The 20943-nt window shown below is 41.9% G+C and overlaps 1 protein-coding gene across 1 annotated transcript in view; it reads left to right on the plus strand.

Annotated features, from left to right (window-relative positions):
• FBN2 (fibrillin 2) overlaps positions 1 to 20943 on the plus strand; it is a 138609-nt gene that overhangs the window by 72823 nt on the left and 44843 nt on the right. Inside the window, exons 20-29 of the mRNA XM_083403565.1 lie at positions 3894 to 4013; positions 5603 to 5740; positions 7427 to 7477; positions 8138 to 8263; positions 11759 to 11986; positions 13782 to 13907; positions 17917 to 18045; positions 19019 to 19144; positions 19888 to 20013; positions 20389 to 20511. Of these exons, the coding sequence (XP_083259691.1) occupies positions 3894 to 4013; positions 5603 to 5740; positions 7427 to 7477; positions 8138 to 8263; positions 11759 to 11986; positions 13782 to 13907; positions 17917 to 18045; positions 19019 to 19144; positions 19888 to 20013; positions 20389 to 20511 (1293 nt within the window). The remainder of the gene's footprint in view (positions 1 to 3893; positions 4014 to 5602; positions 5741 to 7426; positions 7478 to 8137; positions 8264 to 11758; positions 11987 to 13781; positions 13908 to 17916; positions 18046 to 19018; positions 19145 to 19887; positions 20014 to 20388; positions 20512 to 20943) is intronic.

A 20943-nucleotide genomic window follows, 5' to 3' on the forward strand; every position in this document is an offset into this window, starting at 1 on the left:
TGTAGAACTGGTTGCAAAGCATGCGGAGTGGGGAGGGCTGGGGAGAAAACAGAAATGTTACTAATGTGCCATTTAAAGAGCTGCCATTGTTGGAAGGTCATTCAGTTCAGGTTCTAAAATTACTTGGCTACAGCACTGATCCAAAGGCCCATAAGATACAGTTTAGCTTCCTCTCCATGAACAGAGAGGGAGATCCATGGGGTAGGGAAGAAAGTCCACCATTGTAGGCCGCCTATTGCAGATGAAGAAAGCTTGACCACACATGATTCTTTGCTGTTGGTGCTGCAGTCTGATTGGTCCTAGAACAATAGGATTCAGAATGCAGCAGTCTGATTGGTCCTAGAACAATGCAGCAGTATGATTGGTCCGCAGGAGCCACCCAATCCGGCTCCAGGTGGAAGTGAATCCGCAACCTGATTGGCCTACAGTAGAATCCCGGAATTAGCTAATCAAGTGTGGCCCATTGTGTAAATAATGTATATAAAGCAGATATTTTGGGAGAACATTCATTCCTCACTACTATGAGCTGAATAAAGAGCATGAAATCCACACTGGACTCCTAGTATATTTCACAGTGGTAACAGTGAAAAGGGTTGTTCCAGAAACTTGAATTTGCTCAATCCAGACGCTTCTATTCCCCATTCCCATGACTCCCACCTCCTGGATGGGGATAAAAGTATGCAAGCCCTGCAGCTGGCTTACTGATTTTTCTCCTATTAGGATAAGTGGGAGGGAAAGACTGGAAAATGACCAGGAAATATTACCCCCTCCCACCACCTAACATTCCTACCATCTGTTCTGACGTAAAGTAACTCAGCAGGGCTTTGAATTTTATCTGTCTTCCACCAGGGAGTCTCCCTTTCTTGCTCCCTTTAGATTGTTCTGTTCATTAGCCTGGGTCAGCTTAGCCATAGATTAATACAGACCGCATCCGGGTTGATTTGATAACATCTAAAAACTTATGTGTACTTTTGGACATACAGTGTCCACTCATTTTTATCGCCACATAGTTCTCTTGAATTTCCCTGGGCATTTGAGTAGCGTTTCCATATTTATAAAGAATCAGGAGCATTCAGATATCAAACAATCAGCCAAGGCTTGCACTTGGATTGGCTATGGAATACAGTGGTGCCTCGCAAGACGAAAAGAATCCGTTCCATGAGTCTCTTCGTCTTGCGGTTTTTTCGTCTTGCGAAGCAAGCCCATTAGCGGATTAGCGCTATTAGCGGTTTAGCGGCTATTAGCGGCTATTAAAGGTTTAAGGGATTAGCGGATTAGCTGCTAAATGGCTATTAGCAGCTTAGTGCCTTAGAAAAATGGAGTGGGGAGCGGGGGGAAAACCCCCAGGAATCGCAAGACATTTTCGTCTTGCGAAGCAAGCCCATAGAGAAATTCATCCTGCGAAGCACCTCCAAAACGGAAAACCCTTTCATCTAGCGGGTTTTCCGTCTTGCGAGGCATTCGTCTTGCGGGGCACCACTGTATTTTGTCTTGATTTCATAGTGAATTTGAATTGTCCCTTTTAGGAAACGACTTGCTTCTTGAACTAAACTCAGTTATCTAAAGTAAACTCGCTCTATAGATGCTTAACTTCTGCCAGAGTCAATTCAGGTTTAGTTCCATGAACATTTACGAAATCGTCTGATGTAAGCCTTTTAATATCATGGTGAAGTTGTTTGAATTGTATAATAAGGATATAGTCATGTCTGTGAAAAGCACTTGCAGCACAGACATTTACCCTTCCCCAAACACAATTAAGATGATTCAGCGGGGACTAGACTTGCAGTTCTGTTCAAATGTTATTCTTCAACCCTGAACGTTCATAATTTTTGAAAACAGACTACAATCCTAAAACCATTTACTTTGAAGAAGCCTGATCAAAGCGCAATAGGGTTACTTGGAACTCAGTGACAGCTTAAGTCTGTAATCCTTATGCACACTTTACCTGGAAACAAGCCCTATTGAAAATACTGAGACTTACTTCTGAGTAAATATGCGTAGGATTACACTGCATGTTTTTATAGGCGCTCAAATGGTCGTGAGTGTGTTTTATGTCCTAGTATCATGGGGAGTTTTATTGTAGGCTGAAGGTTGAAATAATACAAGAGGGAGATGCTAACTGGATCTGTTCATCTTGATATTTATCTTCAAAGCACAGCTCTGGCTATAAACGTGTTCACACAGTTGAACATGAATCCAGAACACAAACAACAAAGTATAAATCACTGTAATGTAATCACAAGGGACAATTCCAACGTTGGCTTTGACTCTGAAGAAATGACTAGGCAAACTAAATATGTTACTTTTACAAAAGGTCAACTCACAATATAGCTAGGCTACATTTTTCAGTATTAAGAGTATAAAGAATAGATGAACTCAAAAACTTAATTAATGTTGAAGGATGTCATTTTAAATTTTCTTTCAAACAATGTTACTACCACAAAATGCCCATTTTTTTTAGTTTTTATTTTTAAACATAGATGAGGATCTTGGGAAGTTAGCTTTGTGTCTTAGTTGCACTGTGAAACTGTGGACTTGGAATGCTTCCAACCAGTTTCCTCTGATTAAGTAATGCAGTCTGGAGCTATCCTGGGAATTTTGGGGTCTCCCCTGGGAACAAATACCCGAAATGTCTAGATATACAAGTATCCCGGATGTCCCCCTCTCTCCCTCTCTCATTATATATGTATATTTATATATATATTGGTCAATAATCAGTAGAGTATCCCAGATGTACTAACCCAACCTCTTCTCAGGCAATGAACTGTTTTTAGCACTCTGGTCTGGAGAATCTAAAAAGGGGGTGCAAAGGAGTATTTCTGGAGAAATACAGATTTGGGATGGGAATGGGAGAACAGAGGAGCATATCATATTCAAAGGAAGTATAAGTGGATTTTTTTATATATCTAATCTGTGTATTTATTATTACCTACTAGGGTATATTTATCCAGTATTTAACTAGCTCTTGTGTTTAATTTTTCACTTATTTTTTAATTTTAGGTTTAGTGGGTTGGATTTAGTTCTTAGTCCCTCCTTGAGAAAGTAATTAAGTACTAAAATGTATTCCATTCCTGAACCATAACATGAACTTTCTGTTTGTAATAGTCCCGTATGTCTTGCATGATATGAGACTCATATAAAAAAAGATTCAGGTGAACTGCAGATATATTTATACACACAAAACTACTCTTTAGAGAATTATCGAAAATTACTTTTTCATTATTAAAAAAGTAGAGTTCAAGCTAATTTTCCTTTTTTAAAAATTAAAAAAAGATTGATATTGTTAGGTTGGGTTGCACACCTACATACCGACCTACTTAAAAACAGCACATGGAAAGCCCGAGGTTGAGCCATGGGAAGGGGCAGGTGAAGTTTAGGAGTGGGGCTAGTAGGGAGATACTATTTTGTATATTATAGTTGCAGCATTACTTTTTAGGAAGTTTCCAGGTCTGTGGAGTCACAGACAGCATTGTAATGTTTAGTTTCTGACAGTATTTTCTTAATTTTCCCAAAGCCTCATGGAGCCATAAAATGACAGAAACAATACAGCCTTTGTTTGGCCGCAGTACATTGTGGCAGGGAGTGGATTGCTTTCCATTAAATGGGCTTTGATTTCTCACAAGACAATTATAATTTATTCTGGAAAACAGTTTCAGTCCAAGTTCTTGGAAGTTTGTAGCAGCCAGTTAATTAGCACTTCCCAAAGTATGCAAGCTGTCTTCTGCCCTACATTCTCTGCATTATAGAAATTTAGTTTAACGCTTAAACAAAAAAACGTGAACAAATTTTCCAGACATTCTGGCATAACATGGTTCATGGCAGGGTTTATACATCATAATATTTTCCAAAAACACATGGCGAATCTAACAGTGTCTTTTCCTTCTGGATTATAGATATAAATGAATGTGAAAGCAGTCCTTGTGTCAACGGTGCCTGCAAGAACAATCTTGGTTCTTTCATCTGTGAGTGTTCATCTGGCAGCAAACTAGACTCTACGGGTTTCATCTGTATTGGTGAGTCTATTGGTTTGTTTTGCTGTTTCAACAAAAGCACGAATTCCGTTGGCTATTGTGCTGAGTTAAATTCAGTTGACTACATTCCTTAGAGGAGGAATGGTATCTGGAAATATCCAACTTGTAACACAGCAAGGTATTGCTCCCTAGAAAGAATTTACCAAAATAGATCAAGATTCTCATTTTCTCCATGAGAGTTGTATCAAACAAAGTTTCAAGAATAATATTTCATGTGCTGTCTTATCTTGGACTTATGAAATACTGAATATGGTGAGAAAAGATTTTTTCTGGCTCTAACTTTCAAGAGATCTGCTTCACTGTTGACACATTTTATAGGCCAGAGATGGGAATCGTTAGCCTTCCAGATGTTGCTGGACTAGAACTCATTTGTGATGACAGGCCATGCTGGTTGAGGTCCATGGGAGTTAGAGTCCAACTGCACTTGAAGGTCCACAGGTTCCCACTCTGTTCCAGACATTTTTGGAACTTGCACCTTTGTGTCTACATTAATATTTCTAATAAGGCTCAAAGAATGATTTTTCATAGTGGTATGCACAATCCAACCTGTCTGCTGACCAGTGGGACTTAACATAGCATCTTAGGTCTAATGCCTTCTTGTGATGGTGGTGGCATCCAACAGATCCAGGACCAGCTCAGCTCCTCCCCACCCCAGGAATGTACTGTTTCGGGGATTTCTGCTGTCCGCTGCCAGCAAGGATGCAGCCAGCAACACTTATAGACTCCTGCTCAAACTGGGAGCTTCATGCTAGTGAAATGACACTGCCCCTAATACCTGTATCTCAGTGGTCTAAACTCAGTTTATAAATGGGGTTCTGTTTTTCACTGTTGCTAAGTGAAAGTTACAGATCATGATTATTTTGCAATGCGAGCCTTTTCATGAATATTCAGAGGTAAGTCCCATAGTATGTAAATGTGTATGGGCCTGCAAGGAGAAGAGTCAACAAGCCCTCCCCTGACATGCAAGCTTTTTGTAAAAAAAAACCCAACCCCCCCCCAAACCTCTAAAACCCAAAATAAGAACAAATACACAAAGGTGTGTAGTTTGTCTCTGCAATGTTGGCAGTCTTTACCATTGATGGACGTGGGTGGTGCTGTGGTCTAAACCACTGAGCCTCTTGGGCTTGCCGATAAGAAGGTTGGCGGTTTGAATCCCCGCAATGGGGTGAGCTCCCGTTGCTCTGTCCTAGCTTCTGCCAACCTAGCAGTTTGAAAGCACGCCAAAAAGTGCAAGTAGATAAATAGGTACCACTCCAGTGGGTGTTTCCATGCACTTCTCTGGTTTTGCCAGAAGCAGTTTAGTCATGCTGGCCACATGACCCAGAAAAACTGTGCGGACAAATGCCGGCTCCCTCGTCCTGTAAAGCACGATGAGCGCCGCAACCCCAGAGTCGTCTGCGACTGGACTTAATTGTCGGGGTCCTTTACCTTTTTACCATTGATGAACTGGCAACTGGAGCACAAACTACTGCAAGCATCCCAATGATCAGGCTGGCTGTAGCCATTTTCACTTCCAACACTGATGACACAGGTGGATTATGAATATCCTGTTTTGTTTGAATTCACTGCAGACAGTCTGAAAGGAACATGTTGGCTGAACATTCAAGACAATCGTTGTGAAGTGAACATCAATGGAGCCACTCTAAAATCAGAATGCTGTGCTACTTTGGGAGCTGCTTGGGGTAGCCCTTGTGAGCGCTGCGAATTAGGTAGGATTTTTAACTTTGCAATGTTCTCTAGCTACTTGGCAGAAATATGTGAGTTGTTTCAGTGGTGGAACATTGCTTTAAAACTGGCTGACTGTATGCATCCTTTAAGTAAAGAAAAGTCTGCTTATTAAACTCATTTACGGTGTTACCAAATATATTTAATTGGTCTGGATTCAGACTTCCCGGGAATGGAACTCTCCTAGTGGAATGCTTCTGCTGGAGGGAGAGGAGGTGGTTTTTCTATATTTCCCTTTCCCCCTGTAGCCACCTATGCCCACTGAAAATCTACTCCAGATGTTTGCAAGGGGGGGAGGGTTCCAGAAAAGCATGGGAGGTGGCAGTGTAGGTTATTAATAAATAATAATAATAATAATAATAATAATAATAATAATAATAATAATAATAAAGCCACCCATCTGGCTGTGTTGCCCCAGCCACTCCAGTTTGCTTCCAAGAAAATATTAAAAACACAATAAAACATCACCCATTAAAAACTTCCTTGAATGGGGCTGCCTTCAGATGTCTTCTAAAAGTCAAATAGTTGTTTATCTGTTTGACATCTGATGGTAGGGTGTTCCACAGGGCAGGCGCCACTGCCAAGAAGGCCCTCTGCCTGGTTCCCTGTAGCTTCACGTCTCACAGTGAGGGAGCTGCCAGAATGCCCTCAGAGCTGAACCTCGGTGTGCAGGGTGGATGATGGAAGTGGAGGCCCTCTTTCAGGTATACAGGTCCAAGGCTGTTTAGGGCTTTAAAGGTCAACACTTTGAATTTTGCTCGGAAACATACAAGGTTGAAGGCAGAAGGAGAAATTGGTGAAAACCTTCTCCCTCTTCTTCCAGCAGGATTAGAATCCCTTCCATGTGTGGAAGGGGAAATCTGGGTACAGCCCATAATAAATTCTCTGTGTAATGTAATGTATGTATGTTTGTAAGTATTGTTAAATGAAAGAAAGTGTTCACTGGTTAAGAATTCTGAACTGTCAGTCACAAACAGATGTTAACATCTCATTTCACATTGTATGCAAACCAGGAATTTTTGCAGTGATTCATTTCCTAATTAGGTGATTTAAAAACTATTATATTACATCATCTTCAGTATTTAAAGAAAGTAGCAGCATACTGAAGCAGGGCAAACAGAGTGCATTCACTCATTCAAATCCCATTCTACTGTCAGTTCAAGTAAAGCTCATTTCTGCTTAGACATCCTGGATAATAGGAAGAATGGTATATCAGGAAGAGGGGTTAAGACACTGAAATTCAAACAGCCAAAAACTTTAAGGCTCAGGTCCTCTCATCTTTTGGCACAGGTGTGCATGAGGATTTCTATGTCGAAATGATACTATTTTCTTTTGGCTTTGATATGCTGTAAGAGGGCGGAAGGATGTACCTAGATTCAGAAGCCACCTGCCCATCTTTGGGTTTGAACTACAGTTGTCATTTACCTGGACCATTGGCTGTGTTGGCTGGAGCATGATGGGTTTTGGGATCCAGTCACATCTGGAGGGTCACAGGTTTCCCATCCCTAATATACAGCAGCTTGTTTATATTTCACTTCTTAAACTTACTCATGGGCTAAAATGAATGAATTTTATCAAATCTGTTAACAAATATAGCTGCTGGTCCCCTTCATGGCAACTCGGCCTCATTGACCTAGCATGTTCTGAAATAAATCTTTGCTTCACTGCAGACACAGCATGTCCCAGAGGATTTGCAAGAGTCAAGGGTGTTTCCTGTGAAGGTACAGTTATTCTTTGTTGTTCTTTTTCACAAATGTAATTATTGAACCTATTTATTCTAACAACAACAGCGCCTGTTGAAGTCAAGGAACCATGACTCCAAGCAGCTCCATATCCCTTATCCTTTCTCATTTTTGTGCATTATTTTTTTAAAAAAATACAATTTCTAAACAACCACTGAGTCAGTGAAAAGGCTGAGGGGGTTGAAGAATGTGATAAATGGGGTGTGGGACAGTTCTTTGATCTCATTCAGCATGCCAGTTCTTATATTCTCATATTCTTATATTTCCTTAGTTGGAGCAATGTGATAGTATTAAATAGACATTGGATTCTTATCTCATTATACATGATAAAGCTGTTTTTAGCCATCTCACCCCTTGCTTTTTCCTTTTTTGCAGTGATAACAGGTTTACCACACCTATCAGCCAATCACCCATTCCCACCACCTTTCTGAGTAATACCCCTCCCCACCCTCTCACTATATATAAGGGTCTGGTGACTTCTGTTTTAGTGTATCTGAAGAAGTGTGCATGCACACGAAAGCTCATACCAATAAGAAACTTAGTTGGTCTCTAAGGTGCTACTGGAAGGATTTTTTTAATTTTATTTAGTCTCAATAAAATCAGGATAAATTGTAGTTTCCTATTCATACTTTATGCTAGATGTAAATGAGTGTGAAGTTTTCCCTGGAGTGTGCCCCAATGGACGGTGTGTCAACAGCAGAGGATCTTTTCATTGCGAGTGTCCTGATGGCCTGACACTGGATGGAACAGGCAGAATGTGTTTAGGTGAGCAACCATAAAACCTTCACTGCATGGCTGATTTAGGGTCGGTTCACACATTAGAGTCCACATGCCCTGAATCCTTTTGTGCTCCTAGTGACCTCCAGTTTTAATAGCCATTTCATTTTACTTTTAATTTGTATACCACTTCACTATATTGCGACACACAAGGCAGCTTGCAAGCTGAAGAAACAACAAAATAGCAAAGATCACATACCTAATAACAATCTGATCCACTACAAAAAAGTCATAACAAAATAGAACTTTAAGATAGATAACTTATATCAAAGAAAGCAATGTTCAACAACGCATTAGAACATAATAGTAAACAGTAAAATTAAATATCAGCAAATAATAATTAAACAGTTTACACATAAGAATTACAATAAAGAACTACTAAGCTGCAGTGGCGTAGCGTGGGGGGTGCAGGGGGGGCCGGGCGCAACATCTGGGGGGGGGCGCTCGCACTCGCAGCTCTCTGCCCCTACCTGGCTCACTCACTCTCTCTCACTGCAGTGCTGGCTGTGCGAATCCGATCCGAGCCGCCAGGTCGCCGCCCACTGTGGAGGGGGGGGGTGCCAGGCGTGCGGTGCGGTGCGGAGAGAGAGCAAGGGACTATCTGGGGGAGGGACAGTGCAGCGGGGGGGGCACAAATTACTTGCCTTGCCCCGGGTTCGGGGCGCAAATTACTTGCCTTGCCCCGGGTGCTGACAACCCACGCTACGCCACTGCTAAGCTGTAATCAGTAAAAAGAATAAGTCACAATGCATAAAATACCACAATGACAAGTGACATCCAGATTACTTGTTTATTGAGCATTCGCCCTGATTTGTTTGACATGTAAAAGCAAGTGTCATCCGACATTTCCCAGTGCATTTCCCCCATCACTCTCCTTATCTCAAAAAGTCCAATCTTTTGCAAGACTTGCCAGTCCCCCATGAATTGCAAGACCTGAATTTGCTGTTATGTGATTGAATGCTACCTGAAAATTGTGGAAGTCTGAAAGTGCCCCTAGGCTCTGAAACCCTTGGGTGTGAATCTAATAGAATTCAGCAATGCTTACTTCTGCATGAACATTTATAGGATTCTACTGTCAATCTTTTTAGTTAGAAATACCCAGAGAAAAATATCATGCCATGACATGTGTCCATTAGATTAAAATACTCTTAACTTTTCATATTAGAAGTGTGTAAGATCTGAAGGCTATACTTGGAAGGCCTTTTTATGTGCTTGGTGTGGTGTTTTTTTTTTTTTTTTTGGTTTTTTAAAAAAAGTTTTTACTGGTTTATTTGCAATTGTACTTTCCATCTACTTCTAGGAATTTCACATTCGTTATGTACTTGTTAGATGCCAGTACTTTATGAAATAGCTGTAGACATATTGAATCCATTTTAAAACACTATAGCCAACAGAGAATGAAAATTAGGAACGAAGCTCTGCCATCACCCAAACCAACCCAGCATACAATTCAGGAATTTCTCACTCTTAAGAAAACAGCAGGGTAAAAACGCACTCAAGAAAGACAATAGCAATTTTGAAAAATGAGCTCAATTTCTGGGCAAGTTATTGGGGGAAAATGCCTAAAGGCATTGGCTTGCCCAGTAGGGCAGAGGGCTGGCAGTCTCCTTGCTACCATAAGTCCAGTTTTTCTTCATTAGCAGGACATTGTTCATCTTTCTGGGTGAAAATTTACTGCACAATCCAAACCGCAGCAACCACTGCATCTGCAATCCTGTGATTCACATCGGCTGGTGGGGAAGGGGGAAAGAGAAGGCAGCTTGCTGTGGCAGCCTGGAGCTGGAACAGTTTTCGAACCCAAATCTGGCCTGATGCCATCTTGTGGCAGCAGAGGTGCCACCTTAAAGTCCAGTGGATCACAGGCAAGCTCAGCAAACACCCCACTTAGGGGCTTACTGCTGGCTGCTGCCTGCAGGGAACTCACTGGCAGCAGTTCTACCCTTCCACACATTTGATGGGCAGAAGGGGAAGTTCTGCACCAGGGAGCAGCTCCACATCTCCTCCCCATTGTGGTAAGAATTCCCCTCTACGCTACCTTGTTCGTTACCCAGGTGAGGAACAACCACCTTTTGAATAAACCACAGAAGCAAGGAAACTATTTTGAAGTCCAGCATCCAGATTTGGGGACCCAGCATTTATTATGGCTATTGCAGTAGGACAGAGCTCACTCAACGTGCCAGTTGAGAAGGTCTCCCCCGAGGCACTTCAGAACAAAAAGCTTACGTAGTAGTTCAAACACAGCAAACAATGGTCAAATGGCCAAGCGGCATATCAAGGCATTACTCCAAGGTGAAGCATGGAGCCATGTGTGCTTTCCTGACGTATGTGAAAATAACTCTTTGTTTGCTGTGTTAGATGCCAGTACAGTGGTACCTTGGTTTGCATACATCTTGGTTTGAATATGTTTTGGATCACAAACACGTCAAACCCAGATGTGCGTGTCCCAGTTTGCAAACTATTTTTGGATTCCAGCCCTTTTTTTATTACGAACAATTGTTTTTTGAGGCCCCATTGGTGAAAGCGCACCTTGGGTTACAACCTGTTTTGGTTTACAAACAGACCTCTGGAACAGATTATGGTTGTAAACCAAGGTACCACTGTACTATTTATATATATTTTCTTAGCAGCTTCATTATTTATTTATTTATTAAAAATACGCGCACACACACACACAAAAACCAGCAGAAACAACTACACGCTATATTAGGGAAAAGACAGATTGAGATCACGAAAGAGCCACCCTCTCCACCCCGGTGTCACTGCATTTTAGCTGGAAAAGTGTTGGGTGGGGCAGGGCAAGGCAGTGGCAAGTTTGGGGCTGTGGAGCCAATCTGATGTTCCTACTCCAGCCATGTCCACACAGCCCCAACTTTGCCACCACTCGCCCCTGCCCCAGCCACATCCAACTAAGGCGCAGTGGTGCCAGTATGGGGCAGGTAGCTTCATGATTCTCCACCACCGTACCAGCCACTGCTCCTTGGTTACTTCTTGTATTTTCCTCATATTAAAGACGTAAATTGAAAGAACCCAAATCAAGAAGGAATTCCAGCGCTTAAACCTCACTGTTTGAACACCTCCGAGTAACCTGTTCCTGATATATTAAACTGTTGATCCTCATATAACAATCCCATTTCAAAAAGACATTGCTCTTACTTAGTTTCAGATGACCACAATCTGATTTCCATGTTTCAATAATAATAATAATAATAATAATAATAATAATAAATAAATAAATCATACCCTGGGTTTCCCCAGCAACTCTGGGTGGTTACCAACAGAACATTAAAAACACGATAAAAGATCAAACATTAAAAACTTCCCTGAGCAGGACTCCATAGACCAGAGATCAATGTTGCTGGTCCCATATTTGCCCAAGCCAGAAATTGGAGCGCTCACGATAAGCCATGTACTTGGTGGTGTGAAATTTTTAGGATTGGGCTCCAGAGCTTCAACGTCTGTCATTGTTTTCAATCTCTTTTGTAGATATCCGAATGGAGCAGTGCTATCTGAAGTGGGATGAAGATGAATGTGTTCAACTTGTCCCTGGAAAGTTCCGGATGGATACCTGCTGCTGTGCTGTAGGTGCCGCTTGGGGATTGGACTGCGAGGAATGTCCCAAGCCTGGGACAAAAGAGTATGAAATATTGTGTCCCAGAGGACCAGGCTTCTCTAACCGAGGAGATATTTTAACAGGCAGGCCTTTTTATAAAGGTAAAATAGCATTTGTGGTGGAATTCCGTCAAGGGCAATATCATTTGTGCATTTTACTTTTCTCCAGCGTGTAATATGTTTTCTGTATAATTTTATGCATGTAAGCATATATAAGTTAGGATTTTTTTGCTTGGCTTTATAGCCCACCTAATACAGTCATACCTTGGTTCTCGAATGGCTTAGTTGACGAACAAATTGGCTCCCAAATGTCGAAAACCTGTAAGTAAATGTTCCAGTTTTCGAACATTTTTCGGAAGCCAAACATCTGACACAGCTTCTGCTTGAGTGCAGGAAGCTCCTGCAGCCAATCGGAAGCCGCGCCTTGGTTTCCGAATGGTTTCAGGAGTTGAACGGACTTCCGGAATGGATTAAGTTCGAGAACCAAGGTTCCACTGTATAGGTCTGCAGTCCAGTAGATGACATGCCATAAACATGAAGGACTTCACTTGAGCCATAGGGCTCAAGAGAGCCCTGTTTCTTCCCCTTCCTTGTGGCATATATATGCAAGCTCTACCTAGGGTATTACAGGGAATGAGAGTGGCATGTTGTTGAGAGCCAGTGCGGTGTTGAGAGCCAGTGTGGTGTAGTTGTTAAGAGTGGTGGACTTGTAATCTGGTGAACCGGGTTCGCTTCCCCGCTCCTCCACCAGCAGCTGCTGGGTGACCTTGGGCTAGTCACACTTCTTGAAGTCTCTCGGCCTCACTCACCTCACAGAGTGTTTGTTGTGGGGGAGGAAGGGAAAGGAGAATGCTAGCCACTTTGCGACTCCTTCAGGTAGTGATAAAGCGGGATATCAAATCCAAACTCAAAACTCCTCCTCCTCCTCCTCCTCCTCCTCCTCCTCCTCCTCTTCTTCTTCTTCCCATGTCCCTACCCAGCCCTCCCACTCTAATGCAAGCTATTCAAGCAACCAGACATTGCATAGCACAGATGATGCATATAGCAGCCTCTCAACTTTCTACTAAGAAAAACAGCTGTAGAGGACTATTGAGTTTGAGTGAAGCAATGAGGAGGCGTACTGCTTACTCTGCTTTCCCCTCTGGCTATTTTTCTATTTGAAAACCCATGTCTTTCACCAACTATGGAAAGCTAGCTTGGAGAAGAGAAAGTGGCTGGAGGAGAAAAAGCTTAACCAGCCCCTCTCCACCTCATTCCTCCACGATGTCACAGGCTTGTGACAGGTGTCAGGAGAAGACTATCTAGAGATCTGCCAAGCAATACCTAGTTTTGCAATTATACAAGTCAAAGCAGGGTATAGAATGGCTATTCTAACTGCCCTGACTCCACTGTGGCTGTAATTATGAAGCCCTTAGTCTACAGTGGCTCTGAGTCTTTACCACTATCTGAACAATAGAGTGGGCCCTAAAAATAAATAATTTGGCAAGACAAAATATTCTATTGTCCATTATTATTTGATCTGCACAATCCCTCTCTTATGAATGAATTAATACTCCTCTTCTAATGACCTCCACACACTTGCTTGGTAATTTGACCAACTAATTACCTGTTTTGAGACTAAATCTTTATTCACTTTATCTCTCCTATTAACTGTATCAGCCACAGAGAACCATAGCATCTGATTAAAAATGTTAATTGTTATTTGTATAATTTTAACATATATTTTAGAAGATCGGTTGCAGAAATGGAACACCTGGTGCATTTACTAAAATAGATTCCGCTGCTCTAGTTCGCTTTGATAAAGCAGTACATTTTGAGTCGTCACTGTTTGCTCCATAAGTGAGCTTATGAATTGCATAAAATACGTGAACTCATTTTATCTATTTTCCTCTCGCAGATATAAATGAGTGCAAAGTGTTCCCTGGCATGTGCACAAATGGCAAATGCAGAAACACAATTGGAAGCTTCAAATGTAGATGTAACAGTGGATTTGCTTTAGACATGGAAGAAAGAAATTGTACAGGTGAGTTTGAGATAGGACTCCTTAGAGAAACATTGGTACATTCAAAGGGAGGTTTGAGCTGTCCACTCATCCCCTCCTGGAATGTGGCTTGAATGGCATTCAAGTTTGCATCCTCTAGCAACTTTCCATTCATCTGGGTGGTTGAGGGCTCCTCACCACAACCAAAGCCTGCAAGGACCTTGCAAGAAGTATACAGTGGTACCTTGGTTTAAGAACAGCTTAGTTTATGAACAATTTAAGAACGCTACCAACCCAGAAGTAGGTGTTTTGGTTTGTGAACTTTGCCTTTGAAGCAGAACATGTTTCACTTCCTGTTGAGTGTGTTCCATTTCTAAATTGAGTCCCCCACTGCTGTGGGAAAGCACGCCTTGGTTTAAGAACACTTTGGTTTAAGAACAGACTTCTAGAACGAATTAAGTTCATAAACCAAGGAACCCCTGTAGTTTTAAAAAGTGTGAAGTAATGAAATTAACTCCTCAGATTTATCAGAAGTTGCAGAGCAGAGCAGGAGCATAACCTTGAACCCCACAATGTGGTACCCCTCTCTCATATTTTTTATTTAAAAAAAGTTAAAAGAAGCCACAAGGGGCTGTAAGTTTGAGTGGAACAATGAGAGGAAGTGCACTTGCTCAACTCTTTATAGATACACCCCCCCCGAAAATGCTCCCTACTGCTTTTATATATGGAAGGGGAGGGGTTCAGTGTTTGTGATTTTTAGCAGAAAAATGTCCAAAGGAAGACGTTTAAGTAGTGTCTTCCCCACTGTTCCACCATTAGCCTTGGCTTCTTTTCATTTAAAAAGTCTGGAAACCATTTCTGCCATGCTCTTCCCAGAGAACAGCACAGTCAGCAGTATAGGTATCAGGCACCTGCCAAGGGTTACACCCCTGTAAGGAGCACAGGGTCAGTCCCTGAAGTATTCTGGCTCCTCCTCTGTGTTGCTCATTGTTCATCTACCCTCTCCAAGAGAGCCAGCAAGGAGAAGGAATGGTTGGCTCCTTCTTCCACCCCCTTCTTTCCGTTTAGGGAAGTTTTTAATGTTTGATGTTTTATCACTTGATGGTGATGATGATGATGATGTTGGGAGCCACCAAGAGTGGCTGGGGAAACCCAGCCAGATAGGCAGGGTATAAATAGGTAAAGGGACCCCTGACCATTAGGTCCGGTCGGGCCGAGTCTGGGGTTGCGGTGCTCATCTTGCTTTATTGGCCGAAGGAGCCGGCATACAGCTTCCGAGTCATTTGGCCAGCATGACTTTTGGTGAACCAGAGCAGCGCACGGAAGCGTCGTTTACCTTCTCGCCAGAGCGGTACCTATTTATCTACTTGCACTTTGACGTGCTTTCAAACTGCTAGGTTGGCAGGAGCAGGGACCGAGCAACGGGAGCTCACCCTGTCGCGGGGATTTGAACCACCGACGTTCTGATCGGCAAGTCCTAGGCTCTGTGGTTTAACCCACAGCGCCACCTGTGTCTCTATGGGATATAAATAGTATTGTATTATTATTAAATGCTGCTGATAGAGCCCAGAGGGAAAGGCATATGGAGAGCAGCAACCACAGTAAGAAAGAGGAGGTGGGTACACTTAGCATTGGAAAGCCTTATCTGCCATTCCTTTCCTCAGTGAGTTTCATGAGACCACTGCTTGCCCTTGCATTTATTTATATAGACTTTGAAATACTTCCAACTAATGTTCAAAACTATCAAGCCCCAAGTTTCAGTGCAAGATTGCTTCTGTTTCAGCCCCTAGAACACCTCGATCTCAAGAATGCTGGGCCCAGCCTGTCCAAGCAGCCATTGACTGTGCCATATTTCAAAGTCTCAAGACTTGAACTTCTGAAGATTGAACAAGGATATTCCAGCCACTCCCCTGTTATCACCCCAGATTTACTAAATTTGCAGTGCATCTTTCATCTTTTTATAATGCTATGCAGAGATCACAGTTTGGGCAAGAAATCTGATGACAGTTGGGTGCTTGGAATGATTGCTTAAAATAACAGTTTCTACTGTTACCACCAATGGTGTTCCAGGTGCTGTACATCCAGTATCTTCAAAACTTGGTCTCAACACACCAGGGAACATTCTCACAGGTGCAGTTTATCGAAATTGCTGTATTAGCAGGATGACTCCCAAACGGATCCCAAGCTGTCCAAATAAATCAGTATCTAGCATTGTCCTATAAGCAAAAGCCATTCTTTTCACACCAGAGCAAATTTGAGGTTGAGGTTTTGCCTGAGACTTTCTACAACTGTGATGAATGGCTGTGTGCACAGTGGGTGGTTGCACATTAGCAGTGAAAAGGAGTTTGTTCTGGAACTGCGGAAGTCAAATGTGCTGGGGTAATATAAAATGTGGGTGGTAAGGCATGTGAATCAAGGCCTTTCTAGATGTTAATGTTGCTATAGCTGGTGATTTCCTTGTTTTTCTAATGATTGCATTGATGGGAAATGCACTTGCTCGGCTTAGCTCTTAAGTCTAAAGCAGTTCTGAGAGTTGGGAAGGAAAATATCACCCGGAGATTGTATCCCTCACAAATGTCAAGAGAGCTTTATTTACCTCCAGAGCAGCACCACCGGCAGGGTCAATCTTCTAATTGAGGGGAAATCTCCCAGTCATCCCAAACTAGTTCTGCTTTATGGCCAGGAAACTCCGTTTTTATAAAGCTCCTCAAAGGTCTTCGGCAGACTTTTAAACTATTTTTAAGTTTTCCTGCCATTCTTTCTAGCGTATCCCTTCCACATCGTTTCCTCTATAATCTCTAGTAAAGGGGCTGAAGGGGGACGCGGGTGGTGCTGTGGGTTAAACCACAGAGCCTAGGACTTGCTGATCAGAAGGTCAGCAGTTCAAATCCCCGCGACGGGGTGAGCTCCCGTTGCTCGGTCCCTGCTCCTGCCAACCTAGCAGTTCGAAAGCACGTCAAAGTGCAAGTAGATAAATAGGTCCCGCTCCGGCGGGAAGGTAAACAGTGTTTCCGTGTGCTGCTCTGGTTCGCCAGAAGCAGCTCAGTCATGCTGGCCACATGACCCAGAAGCTGTACGCCGGCTCCCTCGGCCAATAAAGCGAGATGAGCGCCGCAACCCCAGAGTCTGTCACGACTGGACCTAATGGTCAGGGGTCCCTTTACCTTTACCTTTAAAGAGGCTGAAGCTGAATTTATACAGAAAGGGAAGAAGCATTGAAGGCTAATCTCTGTGAGACCTTCTGCCAATGCAAGACCTAAAAAATCTCAAAGGCTCCCCATTGGGAAGCCGACTGCTTGCCCTTTTTACCAAACTTGGACACTACGCCTGAGAATTTTGTGTCACCTCTTAAGCCAGTTTGGGGAGCATCTGTCACCCCACAGATTGCATGGGCTTCCCTGGCTTAGGAGCTGGTGAGCTTGGGTCAATTTCCAAGTCAATTATTCTGCAGTTGCTAGTCACCATTGACTCCTGTTCCTACGCAGTCCGTTGCTCTGGAAGCATATGGCAATGTGGAAGAGACAATACCCAGTATGCAGCTAAGGTGAACTCTCCCTTTTTATGCTTTCTGTGGCTCAAATCAGCAGTTCCAGGATGTGATCTAAGCATGGAGCTGAATGGAACAGTGCTTAGAATAATTAGAGTAGATGGATCTCATCCACGCCTACGGAGAGTCTAGTTGGTCATCCATTTGTGATGCTTAAGCTATTGCTTTCCGCTCAGGAGGCAGCGCCCTGAGATCACAGCATGCCAACTTTAGGAAGAAGTGTTCAAAGAATCGTGCTAGAGGAGGGAGAGTTTCGATGGGAGGTTGTACAAATAGTTGTACAAATTGCTCGTCACAACCACTTCAATCATTTCCCAACCGCTTCAATTATCACATTCTGTTTTCAGGTATCTTCCTACTGTAATTAGGATTCCTGACACCTTGATATTTCATATGTTTAAATATCTCCAGTATTCTTTGCAAATTATTAAATGAAAAAATGGGTTTAAAAATTGATTGTCAGCCTTGTTTTGTTTTGTTTTTTTAAATTTATTCTGAAACTAGACATTGATGAGTGCCATATCTCACCTGACCTCTGTGGAAGTGGTACCTGTGTGAACACCCCAGGCAGCTTTGAATGTGAATGCTTTGAAGGCTATGAAAGTGGATTTATGATGATGAAGAACTGCATGGGTAAGTAAACGATGAAGGTTTTAGTACACATGCTACATATACATTTCAAAGCTTGTGTAAGACATGTTCATAGCTACATGCCCATTTTTCATACCACCTGATTGTGCTTACAGCCAGCAATTATGTATATGAAGTACAGTGGTGCCTCGCAAGACGAAATTAATTCGTTCTGCGAGTTTTTTCGTCTTGTGAATTTTTTCGTCTTGCGAAGCACGATTTCCCATAGGAAATGCATTGACGGTTTCCCATAGGAATGCATTGACGGTTTTAAGAAAAAGGCACAAGACATTTTCGTCTGGCGAAGTAAGCCCATAAGGAAATTCGTCTTGCGAAGCAACTCAAAAAACAAAAAACTCTTTCGTCTTGCGAGGAATTCGTCTTGCGAGGTACCACTGTATTATAAATATCCTGTCCCTTTATGGGCACAAGGTAACCTTTCATGCCTGAACACGTAAACTAGGCATAACATTGTGTACTTGTTTTTGGATTAGTAGTGGTTAAGTGATCTGAAAGTTGTGCAAATGACAGTATATAAAACAACACATTTCCCCATCATCACAGTTGTTGCAACATCAGTAGTTCCTTTGTTTAGCTGCCTACAGCCATTTGCTAAAACAAGTCTTTCATATAAAAGAGGAAAGAAAGCTTTCTTTGAATATTTGATAGCAATATATGTAAGAAATTTCAAATAAAAGAATTCTGCATGATCTAGGTTTTCAAATTGCATGAATTTCTTTAACCTAATTATGAATTTGGGAGTCCTTCGGGTGAATAAATCATCCAATTTCCTGTATTCTATACAATTTTATGTTTTATTTATTATGAAATCTGAAGGATATAAGTATCATTGTTGTTATGAAACAGCCTCCTTCTCAGGGAGTCAGACGTCCCTAATTACTTCCAGATGTTTACAATCTCTTACTTCATCTCAAATGGTCCCTATAACAATATTTCCCTTATATTTTCTTTTCAGATATAGATGAATGTGAGCGAAACCCTCTTCTCTGTAGAGGTGGCACGTGTGTGAATACTGAAGGAAGCTTTCAGTGTGACTGTCCTCTTGGGCATGAATTGTCTCCATCACGTGAAGATTGTGTGGGTGAGTTTCAGGTGTCTCTGAATGAAATGTTCCTTGTTCTATAGCCAGTAATTTTTCCTAGCTATAATGATAACTTGGTTTGTAATATGAATTTGTCTAGCTCCTAATGCTTTGACGAATGGCAAATCGAGGGTAATTTTCCTCTGAAGTTCTTGGACTTGAAATGTAAAATGAGATTTTGCACACATGCAGCCAGAGATCAGCCTAACCATAAAGGTCTATTCACAGAAATTATTTAATATTGAACTGTTAATGAAACTCTTACTGGTTGCTATAAAATGTTAGACCAGACTCCTTATCCAAGCAGTCTATTTCATCTGTTTTTGGTCCATGTTATGGACACAGCCAAGCTGAACTTTTCAAGTCTTATTTTATTTTTGGGTTTTTTTAAAAAAAAATGCCATAGGGAAGTGTGATGGCCCTTCATATTAGGCAAAGCAAAGCTCCCAGCCTTTCAGGTCAAGGAAGCTGTGCAATCTGTGAGCTTGTCTGACCAGGACAAGGGAAGTCCCCCAATCTAAATTAGCTAAAGGCTACGCAAAATCCAGATTTAAAGCTCCTTGTGTCGCTTTTGGGGGGGGGGGATATTAGTGAAATTTGTGTGTTATTTTGACACATGGAAACATTCAGAATAAAGTTAAAACTTCATATCAGAACCCACTTTCATAAAAAATGTTAACTTTTAAGTCTGTAATTATATTCTCAACTTCCCAATGGCCAGTAATATAATTCTTGTTTTTCAGATATTAATGAATGTTCTCTTAGTGATAACCTCTGCAGAAATGGCAAATGCGTGAACATGATTGGGATGTATCAGTGTTCATGCAATCCTGGGTATCAGGCCACTCCGGACAGACAGGGCTGCATTGGCAAGTATTTTATTTTTATTTCTGCATAAATGTTTCTAGTTCGTTTCTTTTTCCAAACTTTGATTTCATAACTGTAAATTAAATAATCAATGATGGCATCTTTCAGAATTCAAACAGTGTGTATTTCCCTCTACTCTAAAAAAACCAAACAAACCATTATTAATCTTTATTGCTGAGCTATATTTTGCATTCTTATTTTATGTTAACTTTATTTCATTCGCTGTTGTCATTTCTTTCTATCAGTTTGGTACTTACTGCCTACTATCTTCTGCTGATAGGAAGGAGAGAGTGGGGGAAATATGAGGGACAGGTGGGATGCTTTTAAACAAAGTACCAAATAGATCTAATAATCTGTCCACAATATTCCCTCCCTAGATATTGATGAATGCATGATCATGAATGGAGGCTGTGACACCCACTGCACCAATTCAGAAGGCAGCTATGAATGCAGCTGCAGTGATGGATATGCTCTGATGCCAGATATGAGGACTTGTTCAGGTAAAAGAATGAAGAGTAGCGTCTCAATTCTGTTCTGCAGAACTGCATCCATAAAAAATTGGAATTGTGTGTGAATATCCTTACTGTATGATGCAGTGGTTTGAAGAGCAAGCTATGAACCAGAAGGTCTCTATTTGGTTCAAATGCAATCTTGGCTATTTCTAGGTGGAGATAATTGACTTAATAGGTGCCCTTAGAAAAGTGATTGTTTCTCTGGATGCAGTATGGAGAAGATTGTATAGGCTTATCTTGCAGTGTTGAATGAATAGGTGACCTGGTTCACATGTCATGCCAACCATGATTTGTCATCGCACAAGTGAGCCCTGTGCTTGCGTGCTCTAAATCCCTCCTGGCTGGAAGACGTAGATGTGTGCTTGCCCTCCAAATTGTTATTGGAAAACACAGTTGGAAGCTCATTCCCAATTCTGGCTT

This window comes from Podarcis tiliguerta, assembly GCF_965153285.1.
Source record: "Podarcis tiliguerta genome assembly, chromosome: 11".
In the NCBI taxonomy this organism is placed as follows: domain Eukaryota; kingdom Metazoa; phylum Chordata; class Lepidosauria; order Squamata; family Lacertidae; genus Podarcis; species Podarcis tiliguerta.